Consider the following 26,660-nt stretch of genomic DNA (forward strand, 5'->3'; position numbering starts at 1 on the left):
ACTGCAAGGAGATCCAACCAGTCCATTCCGAAGGAGATCAGCCCTGGGATTTCTTTGGAAGGAATGATGCTAAAGCTGAAACTCCAGTAGTTTGGCCACCTCATGCGAAGAGTTGACTCATTGGAAAAGACTCTGATGCTGGGAGGGATTGGGGGCAGGAGGAGAAGGGGACGACAGAGGATGAGATGGCTGGATGGCATCACTGACTTGATGGACGTGAGTCTGGGTGAACTCCGGGAGTTGGTGATGGACAAGGAGGCCTGGTGTGCTGCGATTCATGGGGTCGCAAAGAGTCGGACACGACTGAGCGACTGATCTGATCTGATCTGATTATGTTTTAAGACTTTAGAATTGATACATCATGTAACAGCACAAGGGTTAGCTGCTTGTTTGAATGGCCTGTGAGCAAAGAATGTTGAAACTTTTTTCATTATTTTCATTGTTAAGTGGTTGAAAAAAATAAAAATAGTACTGCTGCTGCTGCTAAGTCTCTTCAGTCGTGTCCGACTCTGTGTGACCCCACAGATGGCAGCCCACCAGGCTCCCCCATCCCTGGGATTCTCCAGGCAAGAACACTGGAGTGGGTTGCCGTTTCCTTCTCCAGTGCATGAAAGCGGAAAGTGAAAGTGAAGTCGCTCAGTCCTGTCCGACTCTAGTGACCCCACGGACTGCAGCCTACCAGGCTCCTCCGTCCGTGGGATTCTCCAAGCAAAAGTACTGGAGTGGGGTGCCATTGCCTTCTATGTCATGATATGTAAAAATTAGAAAATATCCCCATTTCCGTGCCCGTGAATAGTTTGTTTAGAACATGGCCGTGCTCGTTTGTTTCTGGGTTGTCTGTGAGTGTCTTTCTGCTACAACAGCAGAGATAAGCGAGCAGTTGCCAAAGAGATGGAGGTGGTGCTCCCGTCGCTTTGAATTGCTGCTCAGTGTATCACCAGTAGCACTGATGCGTTAGTTTGGCGGTGTGGATGTGCCACACACATCAGTCTATTGTGGCATTTCAAAGAAAATTACCAGTGATTACCCTTCAGGTAAAAACAAGAAGAGAGTGGACTTGGAATGCTGTGGTTTTTAACACAGTGGAATCTGGGTGCTTTTTACAAAGGTAGATGGCAGGTCATCGTGTTGACTGTGTAAAGGAACTGTACTGAAGAATATGTTACCAAACTAACCACTCACAACAGTATCCCCAGCTCACAGGAAAGCAATGGTCAGAAAAACTAGAAAATTTAACATATCACTGAGAGTTTCTTCACAAAAATAAAAGATTCTAATGAGGCTGTAACCAAAGTTAGCAAGCAAGAAAACCATTCACCAGTGTTTAGCTGTAACAGCCAGAGATCCGTGTACAGAGAAAAATCTTATTTCAGACCATTAGACTTTCAGTAATAACTTTTGATTGAGGAGTTGGGGACCTTGAGAGCAATGTCAGTAATCAAAAGGCAAGCAAATTATTTGAGTGGTTTTTTTTTGGCTTGAGTTGACAGATACTACTGCCTCATCTGTTAACAACCGCGGCCTTGTTATTTGGAGTCAATGCCAGGTTTGAAGCGACTGAACAACTGGCCTCTGTGCATAGTCTGTAGAGAACAAGTGCAGGCAAGAGTGTTTTCAAACAAGTTGAGAAGACACAGAATTTGTACATCTGAAGTGGAGTCTGCTAGGATATGTTACAGTGAATGGTGGTGAAAATACTTGTGCAGGAGAAGGGTTTGATGGACAGTTACAAAGCTTGTCGTTTACTGCTGTATTTAAAGTGGATAACCAACAAGGACCCAGTGTACCGCATATGGAACTCTGCTCAGTGTTACGCGGCAACCTGGATGGGAGGGGAGTTTGGGAGAGAATGGATATGTGTCTGTGTATGGCTGAGTTGTTCTGCTGCGCACCTGAAACCATCACAGCATGGCTAATCAGCTATACTCCAATGTAAAATAAAAAGTTTTAAAAAGCCATAAGGCATTCCAGTGTTCTTGCTGGAGAATTCCAGGGACAGAGGAGCCTGGTAGGAGGCCGTCTGTGGGATCGCACAGAGTCGGACATGACTGAAGCGACTTAGCAGCAGCAGCAGCAAGGTATTCCAAGCCTATGGTTACCTTATTATGCGTCAATAGACGCTTTACAGAGTGCTTGAATCTGTCGTGTATGATTAATTTATTGAACTAGTAGTATTGCCAGTGAATTTTATTCACTCTCATTGACTTCATCGACATCAGTTCTGTGAATTTTTGTCAGAAATAAGACCTGAATATTCTGACTTGCCCTACCAAACAGCAGTTCTGGGGCTTAGCAGTGATAAAATTTTATTTTTTTTTAAGCTCTGGAATAAAAATTGAAAATTTTCCAAGTGAGAAAGTTTTTGAGTGCCTTCGACTACTGTTATCTTTTTGAAAATAGTTTTTGCTTCAGACCTGATAATGTTTCTTAGTGAATTCAACCTAAAATTATTAAAATAAAACAGTTCTTATGTGCAAAACTTATATTGCATTCAAGTCACTTTGGTGACACCAAACTACAGGAAATATCAAGCTAATTGAGGAGGTTCCACATAACCTTTGGTTGGACGTGATTCATCTGTAATGTTATGATAAGGTAGATATATCTTTTGAAGAAAAGACTCTTAATAGAATTTGATGGCAGATACCTTCCAAGTCATGGATATGCTCCATTAAATCTTGTGCTTATGGATTAGTAACATTATTTGGCAGTATCTTATCTAGGCTGTGTGAAAGGAAACCTTCAAGATATATCAAAATCTCGTATGTTATGTGGCAGTTTGGAGGGGAGGAGAGTCTAAGTTGAAATTTTGAATTTCATCAATAAAAATTTTATGGAAATTAGTTTTTCTCTTTTCCTATATGAGTACCTGTGTGATATTCCCAAATGCTCTCTTGACCCACAAAACCTAAAATATTTACTATCTGCTATTTTTAGGAAGTTTGCCAATCTCTGGCTTAGAGCAGTGTGATTCAGAACAACCATTTTTCTGACACTTTTTCAACAGTGTTTTTGTTTTGTTTCCTTGCAGTTTCCTCACGGCAAGAAAAGTAGAGTAGAGAGCTTATTATCTTTTCTAGGTCTTGGTCCTTATCCTTACGTGAAAGCTTTATGAGCTTGTCATTTATAATGGAGTTTTATATTAGACCTGCCTTGAGGATGTATCATATCTTAATTCCTCCTAGATTTGACCTTGGAAATCACTCAAGGCCAACCATCGTGTGTGTGTGTCTAATTAAGCAGTGAAATTTGTTACTGTTGACTCAATCCTCAAAGTAGACTGAGAGATGGAAAGGAGTATGTTTTGTAAGACTTACAAAAGTCATATTTTACTAAAAACTTGTGTTAGTTGATGTCAGAATAAATATATTTACTTTTTAAAAATGTGCAATAAAATGTATTGCTCTGCCTGTTAAACAGGTTGCTGCTCATGTTTTAAAGCATGTACTACTTTGTGAAAAATTTAAACCTGGAATTAAGGTAGTAGGAAGAAAACAAATTCGCCCATCCTTTGTGTAAAAACCTCTACTGGAAATACTTTTTTGGTGTTTTCCTTCCCCGCTTTGAGTTAGTGATAGTTTATGCGTGCTTGTTTCGGTCTTACCCCAGCGAGTGTTGATTTTTCCTTTGCAGGGAAATTTGAAAACGGTGTTGCGGAAGGGATGGTGGATCCCAGCCTAAACCCCATTTCGGCCTTCCGACTTTCAGTTATTCAGAATTCTGCTGTTTGGGCCATTCTTAATGAGGTAAGACAATACATTAAATCAGTGGAACAGATTAGATTCTACATTTTTTTTTTTTTTTACAACATTTGGATTTCATACTTAAGATCTTTTTCGAATTGAAAATTGATTGCCATATCATGCTGTTCACTATCTTGTATTTCAGATCCATATTAAAAAAGTCACAAACTGACCATCTCTACTAAGAAACCAACACATTTTTTCCCTGTGAATTTGTTGATTAAAGACAGCTGAGCACGTACCTTTTTTTGGTAACTTGAATTCTACCTCTCGCGAAATCTACTGTAGATAAAATGATTGTCATATTTCCACTTGGAAAATGAATCTCCCACGGATAATTGTATTCATTTGAATCTAAGCTGTCCTCCAGTTTTAACTCAACTCAAACGTTTTACAGTTATGACAGCCTGTTAATATGACTTGTACTATTTTGGTATTATACTAATACATAAGAGTTGTACATATTGTTACATTCATTAAATTTGAGAAAAATTAATGTTAAATACATTTTATGAAGGGGGTACTTTTGAAGTTCATTTATTTTAGTATTATAGACCCTCTTTTATAGATGATCAGGGATTATATATATATAAATATATAAATATACATAAAACGTTATGGAGTTAATTTATTAGAAATACTTAAGAAGTACATATTTTTGTGCAGTAAATTTTTGAATCAATACTTTTTTTGAAAACCAGTTACCTTGCTTTTTTAAGTTCTTTCTATATTTTTCTTTGGAAATGCAAACATTACAAGTTAATGCCATTTTTCAAATGCACTGCCATTTAAGAATGATTCTAGATTGATTTCCTAACTGAAGTACTTTTATAATCACAATGATTCTGAGCAAAATATTTTCAAAGCCGTTTGTCATTCCTTAAAGCCAGGATTTTAAAGACCAATGTCCTTCTTGAGGGTTATTTTACTATACTATGTATGGTGTATAGCCACAAAAAATCAGTCTGATAAATTTTAATGTGCAAGGGTGATGCATTTCAACCCAAATTACCATAAACTGAAGTCATTACATTTCCTCTGATATGTAAAATGATAAACTCTTCTTTCTGTATTAATCTTTGTCTAAAATCCACGAATTAGATGCATTTTCTCTTGAGGCTTTTATATCTGCACTCATTCTGAGTTCTGACAAAATGTTTTCTAGGTAATGCTGTTGTACGAGTCACAATTGGTTTAATTTTAAAGAAAAATGTAATGGTGGGTTTTTGGTGAAAGGTATTGTAACAGGTGTATGTTTTTCAAAATAATTTATTCTGTTGCAGTATGAACTGTAAGTAAATTCACATCCAGAGAGTATTTATTACTCTTAAACTTGCAATTCCACATGATGTCACTGTAGACAAAAATATTATCAGCCTTAGCAGTCAGTGATCTTAAATGAAGTCTTTTACAAAATTATGAATTATCAACATCAGTTCCCAGCCACTGTGGTGTCCTCAGGTGGGTTGCAGACAGCTACAGGTGTGCAGAGCTTAAACCCTCTGGGCTTTCCAAAGAGCCCATGGCTGAGGCCTTGGGCACTGGAGGTTCTAGCTGGTTGCCTTTAGCTTGGAGAAGTGTCACCCATACCCAGCAGGCTGAACAAATAGCTTTCAAACAGCCTTATTTTCTGTACAGGGTCATGCAGTGAAAAAGGATGGAAAACACAGATAGGGTACAATTTTTTCCATTACTTGAATGGTTCTTGATTTAAAAGTTACAAGTTGCCAACAATGATTATTTTTATGTCAAAGTCTAGTTAAACATTTTCCTCAAGGTTTTTAAAATTTACTTCGTATTTTCTTTAATTTACCTTTTCTTCCCAACTCTCCTTGGCCCAGTGCCTGGCAGGGAAATTTCACTGGAAAAGCATAGCCTCTCATTATAAAATATTGGAACCAGCTTCACATACTAAATTGCTGCTCTAACAACCAAGTGGCAGGAGGTAAAAATCTGGGGGTGGGTTTAGAACCCCCTTGTTTCTCTGCTTCCCGAGTAGCCGACTGTGACCTGAGGAAGAAAGGCCATGCTCTGAGAGTCCGAGGAGTGGCAGTAACTGCAGCTCCTGGCCCTTTGTCAGGGTGCATGTCTTGAGACTGAGCCTTATCCAGGCAGCTTTGCAGAGCTGAGGGTGAAAACTTATTAGCTCATCCCTCCTGTTCCTAAGAAGAGTTTTAGCCACATCTTGTCTTTCAAGGACTCCCTTGTGCACCCCTTCCTTCCTGTGAATTTGTTACCAGCACCTCATTGAGCCCAGAACACTGCCTGACACACGGCAGGTACCCAGGCAGGGTCTGTGGGAAGGGACCAGCTCTTCCAGCCCACACTCCTCTTCCTTTTCCTGAACTCTCTTCAGCTGCTGTCCTTGCCACACACTTGCACGCGCGCGCGCACACACACACGGTCTCAACTGTCTAGTTTCTGTTTGTGGGGTGTGTGTGTGCACAGACATGTACTCACTCTGACCAAATGTCAAGCTCCCGTGGGCAAGCGTGTACGTCATGCTTCCTGTCCATCCCCTGTTGTACAGGTGTCCATGGAGCCTCTTCTCTGCTGAGCGCTCCTCCCCTGGTTTCCACTAGACAATTAGAAGCTTGCCAAGAACAGGCAATTCTGGTGGTTGCCCTTAAGAATCAGGTTAGGGACTGAAGTATTGGGACAGAAGATTAGGGAACTTGGAACAGAGAGAAAGTAAATGCTTGACCTTGAATGGATGCTGAACCACTTTTGCCCAAAGAGTGAGTGGGGAAAAGTGTGTCAAGCAGTGGGACTAATTTTACTTTTCTGTGTGTCTATGGCATGCTGTCTCTGGAGCCCTGCTGTTCTCTACAGTAGCCACTGGACAACCGGGCAGCTACTTAAATTAATAAAACATTCAGCTCTGTAGTCACACTGGCCCTCCCTATGGCTAGTGGCCACTGGATCGAACAGCACAGATGTAGAACATCTCCATCATCCCAGAAAATTCTGTAGGACAGCACTGTGTCAAGAGTGCTAATATTAACATTTTAGAATTCAGAATAATGAGCTGCAATCATGAAGCTAAAAGCAGACATGCAGAATATGTCATAGTGTAAATGATGATGAGTATTTGCAGGGAGAAGAGAAAGTTGAGGACCTATTTCCAGGTTCCTGACATCCAGTTCTAAATTCCTTGCTCTCAGTCTCATGCGTTCTTTACGGCATTCACTGTCTCTGCTATTGGAGTCCAGTTAAGATCTACAACTTTAAGTTGAGGTTCCAAAGCTTGTGATTGACAAGCTTTGGAAAACACGAATGCACGTGGCTTATTTAGCACGCAGGCTCTAGACATGTATGTATAGGTTAATTCAACTGTTGGAGATATCTTTTATAGCTTTTTTAGATCAACAACTGCATCAGTAAATAATTAGGAAAAACGTCAGCAGTGCTGTGAAGTCTTCTCTTAAATGTATCCTGGTAATGAAAACATTGTCTGCTAACAGTGCTGTCCGTGGAGCCAAGTGTGATTATATGCAAACAGCATGTTTGGAAAGATTGCTCTAATTGATAGCAGTGTGTATTTGTAGCAGCCAGACTTCTGTGGATGACCCCCAGTGACTTTAGATTTTGAGTGTATGTGAAACCTGTGATTATGACCCGTAATTATGTTGTACAGCAAAAGGGAGATTATCTGGGAACAGCTAGCCAAATCATGTGGGCCCTGAGTTTTCTCAGGCTGTCAGCAGAAGTCAGAGATTCAAAGCAGGAGGACTTGAGACACCATGGCTGGTTTCAGATGGGGGCAGCCACATGAGGAGAAATGCCTCTAAAGGAGCTGAGAGGCCCTAGCCGGCAGCCAAGGGAATGGAAACTGCAGTCCTGCAGCCGCAGGAACTGAACTCAACCAGCAATCTGAAGGAGTCTGCAGATGGACTCTGCTTCAGCAGCCAAGAGCCTGGTCCCCACCAGCACCTGGATTCCAGCCTTCTGAGACCTTGAGCAGAGAGCACAGTCCTGTCTGCCTGGACTTCTGGCCTACAGACCTGTGAGATAATAGATGGGTATTGTGTTAAGCTTTTAAATTTGCCGTGATTTAATGCAGCAATAGAAAATGAATATGATATTTAAAAGAGGTGAAGCAGAAAAGTCTTCCTACTTGATTCCTTTGGTGTGTTATTTTTATTTTTTAAATTGGAGGATAACTGCTTTACAATATTGTGTCGGTTTCTGCCATACATCAGCATGAATCAGCCACAGGTATACCTATGTCCCCTCCCTTCTGAAAACCCCTCCCACTCTATCCCACCCCGCTAGATTGTCACAGAGCACTGGCTTGAGTTTCCTGAGTCATACAGCAAATTCTCACTTGCTGTTTTACGTATGGTAATGTACGTTTCCATGCTGTTCTCTCAATCCGTCCCACCTCCCCTTCCCCAACTGTGTCCACAGATCTGTTCTCTGTCTGCATCTCCATTGCTGCCCTGCAAATAGGATCATCAGTACCATCTTTCTAGATTCCATATGCATGCATTAATATACAATATCTGTCTTTCTCTTTTTGACTTACTTCACTCTGTATGATAGACTCTAGGTTCATCCATCTCTAGGACTGACTCCGATGTACACTTTTTTATTTAACAGCTGAGTAGTATTCCACTGTATATATGTACCACAATTTCTTTATCCATTCATCTGTTGATGGACATCTAAGTTGCTTCCATGTCCTAGCTATTGTAAAAAGTGCTGCAATGAACATTGGGATTACATGTGTCTCTTTCATTTATGGTTTTCTCAGGCTATATACCCAGTAGTGGGATTGTTGGGTCATGTGGTAGTTCTGTTCCTAGTTTTTCAAGGAATTGTCGTACCAGCTGCATCAGTTTACATTCCCAGCAACAGTGCAAGAGCGTTCCCTTTTCTCCAGATCTTCTCCAGCATTCATGGTTTGTAGGTTTTTTACTGAAGACCCTTCTGACTGGCATGAGGTGATACTTCCTTGTAGTTCTGATTTGCATTAATAATGAGCTATGTTGAGCATCTTTTCATGTTTGTTGGCCATCTGTATGTTTTCTGAGAAATGTCTGTTTAGGTCATCCGTCCATTTTTTGATTGGGTTTTCTGTTTTGGAGCTGCACAAGCTGCTTGTGTATCTTGGAGATTAATCCTTTATCAGTTGTTTTGTTTGCCTATTGTTTTATTTCTCCCATTCTGAGGGTTGTCTTTTAATCTTTATTGTTTCCTTTGCCATGCAAAAGCTTTTCATTAAGTCCCATTTGTTTACTTTTATTTCTATTACTCTAGGAGGTGGGTCATGGAGAAGCTTGCTGTGATGTATGTCAGAGTGTACTACGTATGTTTTCCTGTAAAAGCTTTATGGTTTCTGGCCTTACATTTAAATCTTTAATCCATTTTGAGTTTATTTCTTGTGTTAGTGTTCTAGTTTCATTTTTTTATACATAGTTGGGTTATTTCTTGATAAACACATGAATAAAGTCTTGTCCTACCAGATTATATATCCAAGTCTCATCTGGGATTCTCTCCCAAAGACCTCAGTTAATTTTCATTGGAAGGTTATTGGCAAAAACCTGCAGCAGCTTAGCAGCACATTTCATAAAGGAACTGCTAGCATGACATTGCAGGAGCAGGATCCAGTAAGGCATATTTTTCCTGGAATCAGTGTCACTTTATGTTGATTTTGATTGTTCTGAGCCTGTCAGTTGTTACTAAGAATGAATAATGCTATTTTAAATAAGCTATTAAGAGGAAAAAAAGTATGCCTTTGTGTAGAGATCAAATCATCTGCTCTGTATTACTTTATAATCTAAGCACAGATCAAATCCTATATGTGCTAAACAAAGTTTTGTAATTCATTTATTTTCCAAAATACTTTTGCTTCCAAACTGTTAATTGCTGGTTTAATTTTGGTTTATCCATATTTTTTGTGCTTCTTTGACTATATTGCCATAGCCCTGATATAAGAAAAGTTGAAAAGAAAGAAAATGAGAGGCTAAAGTTATCAAAAAGTCAAAGACTTGAGTCATAATCGTATCTGAAGTCCTAAAGGAAAGGAAACATTTCCAAGCTATGGAGCAGTGTTCATAGTGTGTGAGATTTAGTTTGAGAATTGTATATCTTTAATTAGTAATCTTAACATATATATGGCATAACTAATATGCTTCATTTCTTCAATGCATGTGAACCTACAGTGCTGAAGAGACCACTACAGGAGTATTACTAAAAAAAAAAAAAAAACAGGCATTTTTTATATTTATATACCTGTATCATCACTATCTATACAGAAACTTGACTCTTCTTGCCCGAAACACTCGCTTCACCTGTTAGGGTGCTAGCTAGAGCATTTCCAGAGGAACAAACCAGAAAGGGCTGGAGCTTCGGAGTATGAGTGGGCAATTTAGATGTCATTCAAAAAATGTAAACTGAGTGTTGGCCTGGAAACGCTTGTGTGGAAAAACGTTAGGAACTGTGGTGCTAAAACTGTTCTAGAATAAGGATTGTCTGCTGTGGAGAACATTCCATATTCTTGGACTCAAGGAAGGCTGTTTAATTCAGAGCATTAGTGATTAGCAAATTGCCCTGGAATCAAAGATTTGGTACTTGAGTTTGATAAGCATTCCATTATTTGTTCGAAATGCTCAGTTTGCTGAAATTTGGGTGAAAATACCTTTTGAAGACACAGTCTCTGAGCCTTAATGATGGCCGGTGTGGACAGTACTGTAAGATGCACTGCCAGCAGATTTGACGTTTTCAGTGTAGTCGGTCGTGTTTTCTAAGAAAGATTTTAGAGATCAGCTGATTAAATGTAACCATTGTTTCATTTATGGGGTGAAAAACTAAAGCATTTCTCCTTGAGAACAAACTTCGTTTGGAAAGGCTGTCTTTGCAATTGGGGGTGTTTTTGGAAGCACCCCTGGGAGAAGCTGCCTGAAGAACTGCTTTTCCAGGTTGTACCAATGTTTTTTTTTTTTCCCCTGAAATATATTGTACATATTTCCCTTATAACATCTTCATTGGTCGGATTGGTAATAACTGTAGTACTATTTTAGGTCCTGTTGGATTTTCAAAGGCAGATTATTTATTTTCTAATTTGCTGCTAAAACTGAAAACCTGATAACTGGTCCCGTTGACTGTGCCTTCATCACTGTTTCTCTGTGCCACAACCGTTCATGTGTATTTGAAATAAAGAAGTTTAAAAAGCCATGTTGAATTCAAGACTCCTCCTAATAAAAAACAGGTAAAACTTCATGAGTACCAAGCTTTTTTATTATTATAGTTTTGTTTAACACTGATATATAATAATAGCTTACCAGGACTATTTTCAGTTAGAAAACAATAGTAGATTTGTGTGTTTTGGAAAGTCTTTAAAAAAAAAAAAAAAGCCTTAGTTGTTAAGACCATGATTATCAGCGTTATACAGAGGTTCACTCATGCCTTGTGTGTGTTATACAGTTCCCAGAGTGAGAAAAGCTTCTGGGGGACTCTTCATCTAGTACATTTTGTTGGTTGGGTATTTTTTTTTTTTTTTTTTTGCATAAATAATGGCTATTAGTGACATTTACAGCCTGTAGTTCAGTGATTCCTAAAGAGACTTTTAAAGCTTAAATTAGGACCCTGTGGCTTATATAAAAGTTTAAAATGTGGCCTGTTAGAAATGGGGGTGACTCTGTACCTTGTCAGTAACAGTTGGGGAGGGGATGGGACACACATGACTATTACGTGGATACGTGTTCAAAAATAATTTGTTAAAAAGTTTTACCTTTTTATTTTCTTCATAGCCTTAGTACTTTGCATATCATTCTGTGTGCAAATATTTATGAATAAAAGGTAACACTTTAGTTTAAAAAATATTTATTGTAGAAATGTACATTTAATTAGTTTTAAGGAATGTACTAAGTATTAACATTTATAGTTCTTCAAATTTGCAAACTTTATACCTTTAAGATATCTACAATGATAGTTTATTTACAGGTTTCACAAGAAATCACCTCACCAATACTGCTGCTCAGATGTAAGGGGCGCCCTGGCTCACTTCACTCTGTACTTGTAGAAGGAGCAGAGCGTGTGGGTGAAGTTCCAGCCCAATGCTAGTGACAGCCCGTAGAGCAGGATGAGAGGTGCAAACGGGTAGAGAAGGATCACTGTGTTTTTCAAAAATGGCAGCGCTGGAAAAGGACCAGGATCCGGGTTAAGGGTGAGAGTCAACATCGCCAGTTAGTAATGGATGAAGTGGGGAATTTAAACCTGTGATGCTGCAGAAGCTTCCCATCTTAATGTACCAGCAGAGATGGATGATGTTATAGGAAAAAACCAACTTTCAGCTGTTGGAGATTTCCCGACCGAGGGAGTGTTACACCTCCACTTTGAGAAAGTGAGCTCTCAACTAGGATCCCAGACTTTAGGAAGAAATGAAGCTCTCAAATATAAAACCCACCCCCAGATATCTGTGTTTCTTTCTTTCTCACTTGTCACTTCCTGTTAGTGGGTCCATACCCCATGCATTCAAATCTAAGTGTTTCTCATACAAGTAGTCCCCAAACTGAAACTGAGCTGTGCCCAAAGAATCTTCTAAATTGTAGGGAGTTACCAGGACAGTGATCCAAAATCCACTTCCATCTCTCCCGAACGAGAGACAGGACCTCCCTCATGCCCAAAACGAGGTGTTACAATTTGGAGATGGGGGGGCAAGTGGTTCCTGACAAAGTCAAGGGGACTCTCTGACCAGTGGAATCAGTCACACGTGAGTCCAAGTGACTTAGGTTTACGGTAAGATCCTGAACATCTAGAGGGACAGTAAAGGAAAGGGCTACAACACATAACACTAACAAGTCATACGATCTCTAAATTTAACTCCTAATAGCAGTCATTTCTTAACATACATGAAGAAAAATAAATACGGTTCTCATTCATACTATGAAAGATGAACCGAGAGCAGGATTGAATAATGAATTTATAAACATATCCTGAGTTCAGCAGGATCAAGCTGGGCTTGATCATCTGTGATCATCCACAGCACCTCTCACCCCTAGGCTTCTCCAGTCCAGCAGGTGGCCTGGGACCAACACAGATGTTTACAAAATGAAAAATATTTCAGAACCATCCCCCAATCATAAAACAGAAAATACGGCAAAGGTTTTAAACATGCCCAGACACTGGACCCAACCCTTTCCTCATCTGACTGCCTGCTGGTAACCCAGAACCCAAAAGCCTGGGAGAAAAAAAACTCGTCATGGGTTCCTGCAAGAAACCGGGAGAGCATCAGTATGGTTTAACATGGTTCCTTGAAATTATAAAGTTTGTTATGTACCAGCTATGCCACTTTGGAGCTACGGGACCATGGATAAATTACTTAATCTCTCTGGGCTTGTCTCATTTGAAAAATGGGGAATAGTAAACCTGTATCATGTAACTAAAGATTAACTGGGAGAATTTATGTAAAACACCAGGGACAGTGCCAGCTCCATAAAGCTCACTGTATTACTGTTACAACTTCTCCCCTCGCCATAGTGTTGTCAACCAAAAAAATCAATTACTTACCACTGTATCCTAAGAAAGTTACATAGATATAGTAGCCAACGGCAACCAACCATAAGGTATTTCCAACTAAATATCCAATAAATGTGTCTGTTAGGATGACATCTGCTGAAGAGACACGGACAATGAGTCTTTTTTCAGTGGGTACAATGAAGACTTTCTGATGACAAGTTTAGAAGAAACTGCTACTTACGGTTGATGAAAAAAAGCTGTATAAAATGCAGAATGACCAGGAGAGGATAAAAAGCATTCAGATGCACATCGAAGGCATAGCCCCACTCCACATCATAGTCTCTGCTCTGCCGTTTCACTAAATACTTATTGGAGATAAACCTGAAAAAAAAAGGTAACATTTCTTTCATAATACAATAAAATTAACCCCATGCGTATTTACTGACTATCTTCTATAGCTCAAGCATTATTCCAGACACTGGAGATATGGTGGTAAACAAATTTCTGCCTTCAATCTAGTGGGAGTGGACTGACAGTACAGTCAGATGGCCGTACGGAGAAAGACTAAGCAGGACAGAAGGGCAGAGGCTACCAAGGTGAAATGTTAACTATGACAAGTCATGAGAGAGCGACATCTGGGCAAAGAACCAGGGGCAGTGATGGGAACCCCTGGGGCAGAGCCTGCCAAGCAGAGAGGAGTCTTGAGCACAGAGTGGGGGAGGGGCTCAGAGTGCCTGCAACTGGTGAGAAGACAGCAGGCAATGAAATGGGACAAGAAAAAGGAGCATCTTATAGACCCTGTGGCCACTGTCGGACGTTTGGCTCTTACTCTTGGTGGAATAAGAAGTCACTGAGGAGTTCCCAAAAGGACGTTTGGGTTACTGTTTTGACGGGGTTCCTCTGGCTGCAGTCTGAGAACAGACCTTGGGGACAATGGAAGCGAAGCGGCAGGAGGGAAGTCACTGTGAGGAAGAGAGGAGAGGGTGGCGGCAGCGGGGGCGCTGGTCTGGGGCGACTACAGCAGGGACGCCCGAAAGACAAGAGTGGAGTACTAGACAGTGGGTGCCAGAGGAAAAGGTCAGTCAAGGACAACTGAGAGACTCCTGCCTTAAAACCACTGAAAGATGGAGGTGCCACTGAGGCAGGAGTGGCTGCACCAAGAGTGATTTGGGTGCAGGAAGGGGAGAGCACAGGAGTTTGGACCTGGCCCTGTTATGGTGAAGAAGTAAGAAATACAGAAAGAAGGTCTAGAAGCTTAGAGGAGCGGTCCACACAGGGGATATACAGATTCATGTGTGCAGATGCTATTAAAAGCCATGAACTTGAATGAGATCACCCAGAGTGAACACAAATAGGGAACAGGTCTGTGGCCTAAGACTGGGGTCACATACACCCCACCAACCCCCGCCCCGCTGTGGAAAGTTCAGGGAATCCGGAGGAACCAGTAAGGAAAGAGTGGCCAGCGACATCTCCAGCCACAGGAACAGTCACTCAAGCTCGTGCCTCTGTTCCACAGCATGGTCTCATGGTTCCTTTAAAAGATGAATAAATGAAAAGGCAGACATTCAGGTAACAGAAAGACAGGTCTTCAAAGGAAAAGAACAAAAAGGATTGTAAACAGTAATGGAAATTTGATGGTTTGCTTCTACATGTGATTTCAAGGATACTGTTAAGAAAAATGCTATGCCTACAGTGGAAATAAAAATAGAAAAAGAAACGAGAGGTGTTATAGTACTAATAAAATAGTCCTATACTCAATTGTCTGAAAATGTCAAGATCAGAGTGCTTTGGTAGAACAAACTGGAACTTACCAAAACACCTTCCACATGAGCCAAGGCTGTGCTATAAAATGAACGGAGTAAGAAGCGTTTAGCCCATCCAAGGGCTCCCATTCAATGGTCCTGCTGCCGCCCCACCCCTCTGCTCAGCCCTTAAACAGGTGCTTCCCAGGCTTCTGGCCTTCATCCAGGTCTCACCTCTAGAACACTGACACTCCTCCCGGGACAGCTCAAGACAGCTGAGTCCTCCCCTCCCACCTTCAGATTAAGAATGCCAGTCACATCCTCATTTTGGCCAGACTGCTGCAGCCTCCAAGTTCCCTCCCCCAGTGTCTGCTGCTGCTGGTAAGTCGCTTCAGTCGTGTCCGACTCTGTGCGACCCCACAGACGGCAGCCCACCAGGCTCCCCTGTCACTGGGATTCTCCAGGCAAGAACACTGGAGTGGGTTGCCATTTCCTTCTCCAATGCGTGAAAGTGAAAGTGAAGTTGTTCAGTCGTGTTCAACTCTTAGTGACCCCATGGACTGCAGCCCACCAGGCTCCTCCATCCATGGGATTTTCCAGGCAAGAGTACTGGAGTGTGGTGCCAATGCCTTCGCCGCCGCCAGTGTCTAATGAACCTTTATTTCATTATCAACAAGTCTCCTGAACTCAGCATGTCCCATATGGAATGCACCAGCACCCAAAGCCCACATGGGCACTCATAAGCCCACAGCCTGCAGGCCACCCTAGAGGCCCTGGGCTCCCCCCTCTTCCCTACCATCCTCTACTTTTGGAATCACCACACTAGTCTGGGCTTCCTCTGCTCAAACGCAGACCACACAACTGCACCCAGCCTCACCACTCTCTCCAGCTCATCCTCTTCCAGAGTCAGATTTTTCATTAGTTCAGTTTAGTTCAGTTGCTCAGTTGTGTCCAGGCCTCCCTGTCCATCACAAACTCCCGGAGCCTACCCAAACTCACGTCCATTGAGTCAGTGATGCCATCCAACCATCTCATCCTCTGTCGTCCCCTCCTCCTCCTGCCCCCAATCCCTCCCAGCATCAGGGTCTTTTCCAATGAGCCAGTTCTTCGCATCAGGTGGCCAAAGTATTGGAGTTTCAGCTTCAACATCAGTCCTTCCAATGAACCCCCAGGACTGATCTCCTTTAGGATGGACTGGTTGGATCTCCTTGCAGTCCAAGGGACTCTCAAGAGTCTTCTCCAACACCACAGTTCAAAAGCATCTTCTTCGGTGCTCAGCTTTCTTTATAGTCCAATTCTCACATCCATTCCTAACTACTGGAAAAACCATAGCCTTGACTAGATGGACCTTTGCTGGCAAAGTAATGTCTCTGCTTTTTAATATGCTGTCTAGGTTGGTTGTAACTTTCCTTCCAAGGAGCAAGCGTCTTTTAATTTCATGGCTACAATCACCATCTGCAGTGATTTTGGAGCCCCCAAAATACAGTCAGCCACTGTTTCCACATCTATTTGCCATCTTAGTTAGCAGTATCCTTTTTAGGACAGATTTTAGAATTTAAGGGGCTTCCCTTGTGGCTCAGGTGGTAAAGAATCCACCTGCAATGCAGGAGACCTGGGTTTGATCCCTGGGTTGGGAAGATCCCCTGGAGAAGGAAAAGGTTACCCACCCCTGTATTCTGGCCTGGAGAATTCCGCAGACTATGGGATCTATGGGGTCGCAAAGAGTCAGACATGACTGAGCAACTTTCACTTAGAATTTTAGATTACTGGTGCATGCATTTTTTGACTACCCAGCACATACAAAACCTATTGGACTGGTCAGGAGTTAACAAAGCAAACAGGCTGTATCCATCAGAGGCCAGCCTCTCACAATTTTGCTCAAAATGTTAACAGCTACCATTTATTGAGCACAGACTGTATGCCAGGTGCTTTTCATAGTACAAGCTTTTCAAATACCTCACAAATAGATAATTAACGTCCATCTTCCAAGGACAGGGTAAATGGCCGAGCTGGCACTCGAACCCAGGTCTCTCTGCAACTCAGGTTCCAGTGTTTTCTCTGATACACAGCAGCAACCACCAGCCCCCTGCTGAGCTCACCCGCCTGTCCACCCCTTCCACCAACCACACAAGAGCACCCATCAAAACATCAAACGCCAAATTGATACTCAGCACACTATTACTGGTACAGCAAACCCAGAGAGAGTCAGACTGAGAAATCAGTCAACTTCAGCAGAATTGGCTGTGAAACATTTTTGCAAAATCAGGGATTTTGTTAATACGACATAATCATGACTTCAATTCACTTATCTGGTGCAGTTTGACAAAGCAGACCATCCCCTGAAAAGTATTTTCTGCTCTAGGTGCCAACACAGGAGAATGAGATATGGTAATCCTGGCGGACAAAATCCGTGCTTTCAGTTCATAGAGTTTCCATTTCCATCAGCTACTCTCTGAAGCAAACAGAGGGAGGCTCTACAGTAGCATCTGAAAAACCAAAGCTTCTGTACTTACCACATTAAAGTTGATATGAGAAGACCGACGCCTACACAGTCTATGAATACCACCCAAAGGAGCAGCTTTATCGTCTCAAAAAACCCCATGTCCAGCACAAAGCCAAATCCTATTGTGGACACTGCAAGAAAGATTTACAAGATGCATTCAGGCACTTTGCTACATTCTAAGCATACAGGCCAGTTTCTGCCTTTCAGATGCCCATTCCAGAATGGGATGCAGGTATGTAAAATAAGCTATCTTACTAATAAATGTAACTGATTAAGAAATGCAGATCGCCCTGGAACACACAACTACCACTGAGATACCTGACGTTTACTGAGGAGGCCCCCATATATCTGTGATTCACCAGGGTAGCCCCAGCATTCAGAATACGACCACTACTGAGAAGGCACTCACATGTTTAAACCCAGTTAAAGGTGGGCTTCCCTGGTGGCTTAGATTGTAAAGAATCTGCCTGCAATGCAGGAGACCCAGGTTTGACTCCTGGCTCAGGAAGATCCTCTGGAGAAGGAAATGGCTACCCACTCCCGTATTCTTGCCTGCTGAATTTCACGGACAGAGGAGACTGGAAGGCTACAGTCCGAGGGGTCACAAAAAGTCAGACATGATTGAGACACTAAAAGTGGTTCAGACCCTTTCACTGCACTATTGGAGAACTTAAAGCAGTTTCTCAAGATCACATTAGTACTTTCAGAACCCTCACTCTGGATGGGCCTGATGAAAGTGAGAAGTGAAAGTGTTAGTCCCTCAGTCATGTCTGACTCTTTGCGACCCCATAGACGGTAGCCCACCAGGCTCCTCTGTCCATGGCATTCTTCAGGCAAGAATACTGGAACGGGTTGCCATTCCCTTCTCCAGGGGATCTTCCTGACCCAGGGATTGAACATGCATCTCCTGCACTGCAGAGGTTATTTACCAACTGAGTCACCAGGGAAGCCCTGGATCAGCCTGACAGTGAAATGTAATTTCCAATCTCAGTAGTCCTTTTTCACAGTAAGTTTGCATTTGGGTATCAGTGAATTTATGAGAAATGTGAAAGTGTTAATTGCTTGGTTGTATCTGATTCTTTTGCGACCCTATGGACTGTAGCCCACCAGGCTACTCTGTCCATGGAATTCTCCAGGCAAGAATACTGGAGTGGGTAGCCATTTCCTTCTGCAGGGGATCTTCCTGACCCAGGGATCGAACTCAGGTCTCCAGCACTGCAGGCAGATTCTTCACCATCTGAAGCACCAGGGAAGCCCTACGTATTTATCATGGCAGTTGAAAGACATGGAGTGACTCTGTACTGTGCTTTTCAAAGTTCCCAGGAACCAGTTTCCTCTGGCATCTGCTTGGGACCTTAAAAATCAGGAAGAATACCACTCTCTTTCCTGTGAGGAGATTTTGGAGACTTCAGAAAGGAAGACAACGGCTTCAGAGAACCCCAAATTATGACCCATAACACGCTGACAACAGGATTCTCCAAATGACAAGTCCAACCTGAAACACTCAATTGATTTCTCAACTCTCCAGCAGATAAACACTTACCACAGAGCCAGATACTTAACAGGACCAAGAAAGCCGGGTCATCCCTGGCCCACTGATCTTTTGTCTGCTTCCTATAGTGAAAGTTTCTATAAACTCTCTGTGGGGAAGTGAACAGGTAGAGCATCTGCCAGGCAGCAAACTCAAAGTCCATCTGCCGGAAACGGAAAAGCCTCCTCAGGTATTTGTAGCGTTTTGCTCCCGCTGTGTGTCTGGCTGCATCCCTGGAACTCAACACTCCGTTCCCCTGCGCTGGGGAATTCACCGAAGTACTTGGTAACATCTTCCTAGATAGAAGGGAGGGAAAACTATATTATTAATACAAATCACCAGAAGAAACTGCCAGCCTCTAGCACCCCTCTTGTGAGTTATTTAGGAGAGAAGTCACCTTACATTTTGGCCCCGATCCCTGAGAAGAGGCAGGACTCAGAGTAAATTTGGTTTTGAGGCTGATTTGGGAGCTGGAGAACTGCCCATTGCACTTCAGGAAAGGGCTGCCCCGTGGCCTTCTGAACCTTCATAATAACGCTTTTACAAGGTCCACCCATTCTCTGTACTTCATTTCTGTCAATCCTCAGACATGCTCCACCTCTCCCCACCTCCTCCCACCCCTTCTCCAGAAGCAGAGATAGTGATGGAGCCAAAATTTGAACTCAGGCAGTCTGAATCAAAAGTCCACCTGTCATCTGTGCTAACAATCAAGACTTTAAGGAAAAGCCCTTGCTGAACCCAAACAGAAACGATGTTCCCGACAAGGTAAAGTAAATGGCTTATCACACAAGTCCATCAGCGCCTCACCAACAAATAACTCGTTCATTAGCATGGGATGTAAAAACAAGGCAAAACTCAAACGCATAGTGTTTTACTTCCTGAATAGTTCATCATGGTCCAGTCCAACTAGTCTGAAGCCAGGGAGGCGCTGGTCATCGTCCGGCCTCCATGTCCCGCCCCGGCAGCCCAGTGTCGGGCTCCACTCCCCAGGCCTCCAGGACGCCAGCTGCTCCCCGCCGGCTCGGGGCCTCCGGTAAGGCGGCCAGATTGAGCATAAAAACACATGACGTCCAGTTACAACTGCATCGCAGATACAACAGTAATTTGTAATATAAGCAGGTCCGAAACACTGCGTGAGACCCACAGCTATGCAGACATCATTCGCTGTTATCTGAAATTCGGCTGTAACCAGCCTCCGCGATGGTGTCTGGCAGCCCCACCGCAGCCCGAGCAGCCGGACCGGGCGCGGTCACTCCAGGGCCGGGTGATGTGGGGCCGCAAGTTGCCGGAGGAAAAGGCTGACCAGCGAGCCCGAGTCGCGCGCAGACGGGGCCGTCGGCAGGCCTCACCTGGAGCCCCGCGGCGGCGTCCACCGGCTTCACATACACCCGCCACCACCGCCGAGCAGCCGACCCAGCAGCCGCTGGGCCAACTTCCCTCCCCGCTACGTCAAGCACGTAGGGGGCGCGTCGCGTCACGTGACCCACAAACGCCGCGCGCGATACCTTTCGCGTTACGTCTCTCGCCGCGCGCCCACCGGAAGTGGTTGCTACCGCTCTTTTTCCGGTTCCGCCCGCCGCAGCGTCACTGGCGTCCTGAGGAGTCTGGGCCATCTCGGAAGGAGAGGGTGGAGGCCGCGGCCAGCTGGAGGCGCAGTCATGCCCCGGTATTACGAGGACAAGCCTGAGGGCGGCGCGTGCGCGGGCGTGAAGGAGGATCTGGGCTTGTGTCTGCTGCAGTCTGACTGCGTGCTCAAGGTAGCGCGGCCTGGCGCTCGGATGACCGAGGCCCGAAGCGGGGAGGCGAGGCTGGCGGAGGGTCCCTAGCGGGCCCCAGTGGTGGCTGAGTCGTGCCTCCGAGTTCGCGGTCTTAGGTGTCCACCAACTTAATGAACTTGGGCGAGTCCACTGTTGGAACCTGACTTCCCAATAGTGAAATTGGAGAGAACGGTGCTGCCCCTTTGGGTTTTTGTAAAGTTTAAACCATCTCGAGTCCTGAAACACGAAATGCTGCTGCTTTGCTGGGTTCTGGTGGCATATAGGAGAGTATCACAGGTTTCTGGAGCCCTCGAAAATGAGAACCAGTAAATTCGCAGATAATTACATGAACCTGGCATACTATGTTGCCTCGTGAAACCTCCTTTCTCAGTTCAGTTCTGGCTGAATAGATGCTGTATTTACTTTGTGCTGGTCTGAACTTGTTGCTGAGTTCTGTGTATTCCAGGATAAGCTGTCAAAGAGGCAGCTTTTTTATTTTCACACTTTGTATCTTGCGCCCCCTACCGTTGAACTTGTGGTTTTAGGTGCTGTGATGGGAGACAGGAATTTGCTATCTTTCCCTCAGTACAGTCACAGGTCTTCTCTGGAGCCAATCTGATATCACACGTGCCTTAGTCGTTTCCTACTTTTTGCGACCCTGTAGACCCTACCCTCTAAGCTCCTCTGTCCATGGGATGGTCCAGGCAGGAATACTGGAGTTAGTTGTCGTGCCCGCCTCCAGGGGATCTTCCCGACCTGGGATCGAACCCGTGTCTTTTGTGTCTCCTGCGTTGGCAACTGAGTTCTTTACCACTAGCGCCACCTGGGAAGCCCAGTGAAGTTCAAAGTCGACTGGCAAACCTGGATTCTGCCCTTCAGTTCAGTTCAGTCGCTCAGTCGTGTCCGACTCTTTGCAACCCCACGGACTGAAGCACTCCAGGCTTCCCTATCACCAGCTCCCGGAGTTTACTCAGACTCATGTCCATTGAGTTGGTGATGCCATCCAACCATCTCATCCTCTGTCGTCCCCTTCTCCTGCCTTCAATTTTTCCCAGCATCAGGGTCTTTTCCAGTGAGCCAGTTATTCGCATCAGGTGGCCAAAGTATTGGATTATCAGCTTCAGCATCAGTCCTTCCAGTGAATATTCAGGACTGATTTCCTTCAGGATAGACTGGTTGGATCTCCTTGCTGTCCAAAGGGCTCTCAAGGGTCTTCTCCAACACCACAGTTCAAAAGCATCAATTCTTTGGTGCTCAGCTTTCTTTATAGTCCCGCTCTCACATCCATACATGACTACTGAAAAAACCAGAACTATTATTAGATGGACCTTTAGTTACCATTACCAAAGTAATGTTTCTGCTTTTTAATATCCTGTCTAGGTTGGTCATAACTTTTCTTCTAAGGAGCAAGCATCTTTTAATTTCATGGCTGCAGTCACCATCTGCAGTGATTTTGGAGCCCCCAAAATAAAATCTGTCACTGTTTCCATTGTTTCCCATCTATTTGCCATGAAGTGATGGGACCAGATGCCATGACCTTCGTTTTCTGAATGTTGAGCTTTAAGCCAACTTTTTCAATCTCCTCTTTCACTTTCTTCAACAGGCTCTTTGGTTCTTTGCTTTCTTCCATAAGTGTGGTGTCATCTGCATATCTAAGGTTATTGCTGTTTGTCCAAGCAATCCTGATTCCAGCTTGTGCTTCATCCAGTCCAGCATTTCTCATGATATATTGTGCATAGAAGTTAAATAAGCAGGATGACAATATACAGCCTTGATGTACTCCTTTTTTGATTTGGAACCAGTCTGTTGTTCCAAGGCCAGTTCTCACTTGTTCTTGACCTGCATACAGGTTTCTCAGGAGGCAGGTCAGATGGTCTGGTGTTCCCATCTGTTTAGAATTTTCCACAGTTTATTGTGATCCACACAGTCAAAGGCTTTGGCGTAGTCAGTAAAGCAGAAGTAGATGTTTGTCTGGAACTCTCATTTTTCCATGATCAAACAGATGTTGGCAGCTTGATCTCTGCATTTCCTAAATCCAGCTTGAACATAAGAAAGTTCACGGTTCACGTACTATTGAAGCCTGGCTTGGAGAATTTTGAGCATTACTTTGCTAGCGTGTGAGATGAGTATAATTGTGCGGTAATTTCAGCATTCTTTGTCATTGCCTTTTTTTGGGATTGGAATGAAATCTGACCTTTTCCAGTCCTATGGCCACTGTTGAGTTTTCCAAGTTTGCTGGCATATTGAGTGCAGCACTTTCACAGCATCATCTTTTAGGATTTGAAATAGCTCAACTGGAATTCCATCCCCTCCACTAACTTTGTTTGTAGTGATGCCTCCTAAGGCCCACTTGACTTCCCATTTTAGGATGTCTAGCTCTAGGAGATGGCAACGGCACCCCACTCCAGTACTCTTGCCTGGAAAATCCCATGGACGGAGGAGTCTAGTAGGCTGCAGTCCATGGGGTCACTAAGAGTTGGACACGACTGAAGCGATTTAGCAGCAGCAGCAGCTCTAGGTGAGGGATCACACCATCGTGATTATCTGGGTTGTGAAGATCTTTTTTGTATAGTTCTGTGTATTCTTATCTGCTTCTGTTAGATCCATACCATTTCTGTCCTTAATATTGAGTCCATCTTTGCATGAAATGTTCTCTTGGTATCCCTAACTTTCTTGAAGAGATCTCTAGTCTTTCCCATTCTATTGTTTTCCTCTTATTTCTTTGCACTGATCATTGAGGAAAGCTTTCTTATCTCTCCTTGATATTCTTTGGAACTCTGCATTCAAATGGATATGTCTTTCCTTTTCTCCTTTGTCCTTTGCTTCTCTTCTCTTCACAGCTATTTTTAAGCCCTCCTCCGACAACCATTTTGCTTTTTTGCATTTCTTTTTCTTGGGTATGGTCTTGATCACTGCGTCCTGTACAGTGTCACAAACCTCCGTCCATAGTTCTTCAGGCACTCTATCAGATTGAATCCTTTGAATCTATATGTCACTTCCACTGTATAATCGTTAGGGATTTGATTTAGGTCATACCTGAATGGTCTAGTGGTTTTCCCTACTTTCTTCGATTTAAGTCTGAATTGGGCAATAAGCAGTTCATGATCTGAGCCACAGTCAGCTCCCAGTCTTGTTTTTGCTGACTTGCTAGAGTCAGAAGTCTTGTTAGAGCTTCTCCATCTTTGGCTGCAAAGAATATAATCAATCTGATTTTGGTGTTGACCATCTGGTGATGTCCATGTGTAGAATCTTCTCTTGTGTTGTTGGAAGAGGGTGTTCACTATGACCAAAGAGGGTGTTCGCTATGACCAGTGCGTTCTCTTGGCAAAACTCTATTAGCCTTTGCCTGCTTCATTTTGTACTCCAAGGCCAAATTTGCCTGTTACTCCAGGTGTTTCTTGACTTCCTACTTTTGCATTCCAATCCCCTTTAATGAAAAGGACATCTTTTTTGAGTGTTAGTTCTAGAAAGTCTTGTATGTCTTCATAGAACTGCTCAACTTCAGCTTCTTCAGCGTTACTCGTTGGGGCATAGACTTGGATTACTGTGATATTGAATGGTTTGCCTTGGAAACAGATCATTCTGTTGTTTTTGAGATTGCACCCAAGTACTGCATTTTGGACTCTTGTTGACTGTGATGGCTACTCCATTTCTTCCAAGGGATTCTTGCCCACAGTAGTAGATATAATGGTCATCTGAGTTAAACTCACCCGTTCCAGTCCATTTTAGTTCGCTGATTCCTAAAATGTCAATGTTCACTCTTGCCATCTCCTGTTTAACCACTTGCAGTTTGCCTTGATTCATGGACCTAACATTCCGGTTCCTGTACAGTATTGCTCTTTATAGCATCAAACCTTGCTTCTATCGCTAGTCACATCCACAACTGGGTGTTGTTTTTGCTTTGGCTCCATCTCTTCATTCTTTCTGGAGTTAGTTCTCCACTGATCTCCAGTAGCATATTGAGCACCTACCGACCTGGGAGTTCATCTTTCAGTGTCCTATCTTTTTGCCTTTTCATACTGTTCATGGAGTTCTCAAAGCAAGAATACTGAAGTGGTTTGCCAGTCTCTTCTCCAGTGGACCACATTTTGTCATAACTCTCCACCATGACCCGTCCATCTTGGGTGGCCCTACACGGCATGGCTCATAGTTTCATTGAGTTAGACAAGGCTGTGGTCCATGTGATTAGATTGGTTCGTGTTCTGTGATTGTGGTTTTCTTTCTGTCTGCCCTCTGATGGAGAAGGGTAAGAGGCTTATGGGAGCTTCCTGATGGGAGAGATTGACTGAGGGGGAAACTGAGTCTTGTTCTGATGGGCGGGGCCGTGCTCAATAAGTCTTTAACTCAATTTTCTGTTGATAATCGGGTCTGTGTTCCATGTCATTTGACCTGAGGCCAAACTATGGTGGAGGTAATGAAGATAATGGCGACCTCCTTTGTACAAAGGTCCCAGGTACACACTGCTGCACTCAAGTGCTGCCAACCCTGCAGCAAGTTGCTTGTGGTTATTCTTGCATCTGGAGATGTAATTTCAGAAAGTTGCCCTTATTTCAAAGGAAAGACAACTACCCAAATATGGACATCAATGATATTGGCGATATTGGTGTTTCTGCTAATTGATGATTTACATTTGGTTCACTGGTGTTGACAGGGGCTGTGTGAAGTGAAAGTTGCTGAGTCGTGTCTGACTCTTTGCGACCCCATGGACTGTACAGTCCATGGAATTCTCCAGGCCAGAGTACTGGAGCCTTTCCCTTCTCCAGGGGATATTCCCAACCCAGGGATCAAACCCAGGTCTCCCATGTTGCCGGCAGATTCTTTACCAGCTGAGCTACAAGGAAGGACTGGGTGAGCTTTGGTAAATACTTGTTCAATGAGTAGAGGAGCAAAGTGCCTTGGGTGCCCAAGTGCAGCTTATTTTGCTTGAGAGTTTGGAAACTTCTCACCAGAGGAGGTGACCTTTGCTCTGAGTCTTAAAGGTTGAGTAGTAGTTGATGATGGAGAAGGCAGTGGCAACCCACTCCAGTGTTCTTGCCTGGAGAACCCCAGGGACGGGAGAGCCTGTCTATGGCTCCCCAGAGACGGTGGGCTGCCGTCTGTGGGGTCGCACAGAGTCGGACACGACTGAAGTGACTTAGCAGCAGCAGCAGTTGATGAAGTAAAGGAGTGGAGGCTGTGGTGGCTGTGGGGAGACTCTGAAACAACAGCATGTACAGAAAAATCAGGGAGATGTGGGAGGGCCACCCAGAAGCTGGGCTGGAGGAGGAGAGAAAGGTTGCCATGGACGATGGCCCTGGTGTGTCAGAGTGAGGGGCTTGGGCGCAGAGTAGGACTGAGGAAAGAAACTTTGGAAGTGGAAGAGGACACTGGTGATAAGGAGAACCCTGAATTGGTTTTTGCAGTGATGGGTTGATTTAGCAAACAGTTGAGTGCCAAGTCTGATTGCAGGACACAGATAAATGACCTCTGGGAAGCTGGAAAGCTGTAGGCAGAGAGAATGACCAGGATGTGAGGCACAGACGCTCCTTGCCCCCATTGAGTACACGGCCTTTTTGTTGCTGAATGTGGTCAACTAGGAGAACGTGTCATTGTATTTATAAACAGTCTCTTAAATGGAAGTGCATTTGCAGTTTGTGTTAAATTCATCCTGAACGGTCACTTCAGCGGGACTGGAAAGGGGCAATAGTGAGTCATGCACACCCAGCAGGTTGCCCTCCCTTCCCCTGGCGTCACTGCAGCTCCAGCCCTCCCCATGGGCACTCAGACCAAGGGAAATGCCTGCTTTGTGTGGCAGCCACATTCATGATAAGGTTCTTGATTTCTCTGCTCCTTGAGTAAGGAAGTTAACCCAGTCTTTTGACAGATAGTGAGCCCCACCTGAAAAACTTCTGGACCTCACTTTAGGGAAGAATTCAACATAAA

General features: G+C 43.7%; 3 protein-coding genes across 12 annotated transcripts in view; 2 read left to right on the top strand and 1 right to left on the bottom strand.

Annotated features, from left to right (window-relative positions):
* The window catches only part of MGAT4A (alpha-1,3-mannosyl-glycoprotein 4-beta-N-acetylglucosaminyltransferase A), a 176,571-nt gene extending 165,604 nt beyond the window's left edge, over positions 1 to 10,967 (top strand). For all 3 annotated transcript variants that reach the window (XM_086328066.1, XM_086328065.1, XM_086328067.1), the window contains 2 exons: positions 3,634 to 3,746; positions 3,889 to 10,967. In XM_086328066.1, the coding sequence (XP_086184192.1) occupies positions 3,634 to 3,746; positions 3,889 to 3,915 (140 nt within the window). In that variant the 3' untranslated portion in view covers positions 3,916 to 10,967. The remainder of the gene's footprint in view (positions 1 to 3,633; positions 3,747 to 3,888) is intronic.
* A 586-nt stretch (positions 10,968 to 11,553) lies between these two features.
* UNC50 (unc-50 inner nuclear membrane RNA binding protein) lies at positions 11,554 to 20,556 on the bottom strand. 8 transcript variants are annotated; one of them, XM_086328077.1, is made up of 6 exons: positions 20,487 to 20,556; positions 18,994 to 19,277; positions 17,461 to 17,581; positions 13,447 to 13,586; positions 13,257 to 13,358; positions 11,554 to 11,884 (listed from the first exon to the last, which is right to left on the bottom strand). In XM_086328077.1, exons 2-6 carry the CDS (start codon positions 19,271 to 19,273, stop codon positions 11,748 to 11,750), a joined length of 780 nt encoding a protein of 259 aa, XP_086184203.1. In that variant the 5' UTR covers positions 19,274 to 19,277; positions 20,487 to 20,556; the 3' UTR covers positions 11,554 to 11,747. The 8 variants fall into 8 exon arrangements, with proteins under 8 accessions (XP_086184203.1, XP_086184198.1, XP_086184199.1 ...); XM_086328072.1 differs by having other exon boundaries at positions 13,257 to 13,361; positions 20,487 to 20,520; XM_086328073.1 differs by lacking the exon at positions 20,487 to 20,556 and adding an exon at positions 20,331 to 20,432.
* Positions 20,557 to 20,567: 11 nt separating this feature from the next.
* The window catches only part of COA5 (cytochrome c oxidase assembly factor 5), a 34,044-nt gene continuing 27,951 nt past the window's right edge, over positions 20,568 to 26,660 (top strand). Inside the window, exon 1 of the mRNA XM_086328079.1 lies at positions 20,568 to 20,738. Coding sequence (XP_086184205.1) covers positions 20,640 to 20,738 — 99 coding nt within the window. The 5' untranslated portion in view covers positions 20,568 to 20,639. The remainder of the gene's footprint in view (positions 20,739 to 26,660) is intronic.

The sequence above is a fragment of the Bos grunniens genome, chromosome 11 (genome assembly GCF_055505025.1).
Source record: "Bos grunniens cultivar Pamir isolate PY7600 chromosome 11, Bosgru_T2T1.0, whole genome shotgun sequence".
NCBI lineage: Eukaryota > Metazoa > Chordata > Mammalia > Artiodactyla > Bovidae > Bos > Bos grunniens.

Excerpts from the sequence above, each read along its gene's own strand:
- UNC50 (XM_086328072.1), bottom strand. The coding sequence starts at position 19,273 with ATGTTACCAAGTACTTCGGTGAATTCCCCAGCGCAGGGGAACGGAGTG. Across the intron at positions 13,587-17,460 it reads CTCATATCAACTTTAATGTG|GTTTATCTCCAATAAGTATT; the intron begins GTAAGTACAGAA and ends TTTTTTTTTCAG. Across the intron at positions 11,885-13,256 it reads AACTTTCTTAGGATACAGTG|CGCTGCCATTTTTGAAAAAC; the intron begins GTAAGTAATTGA and ends GTCCTTTTCCAG.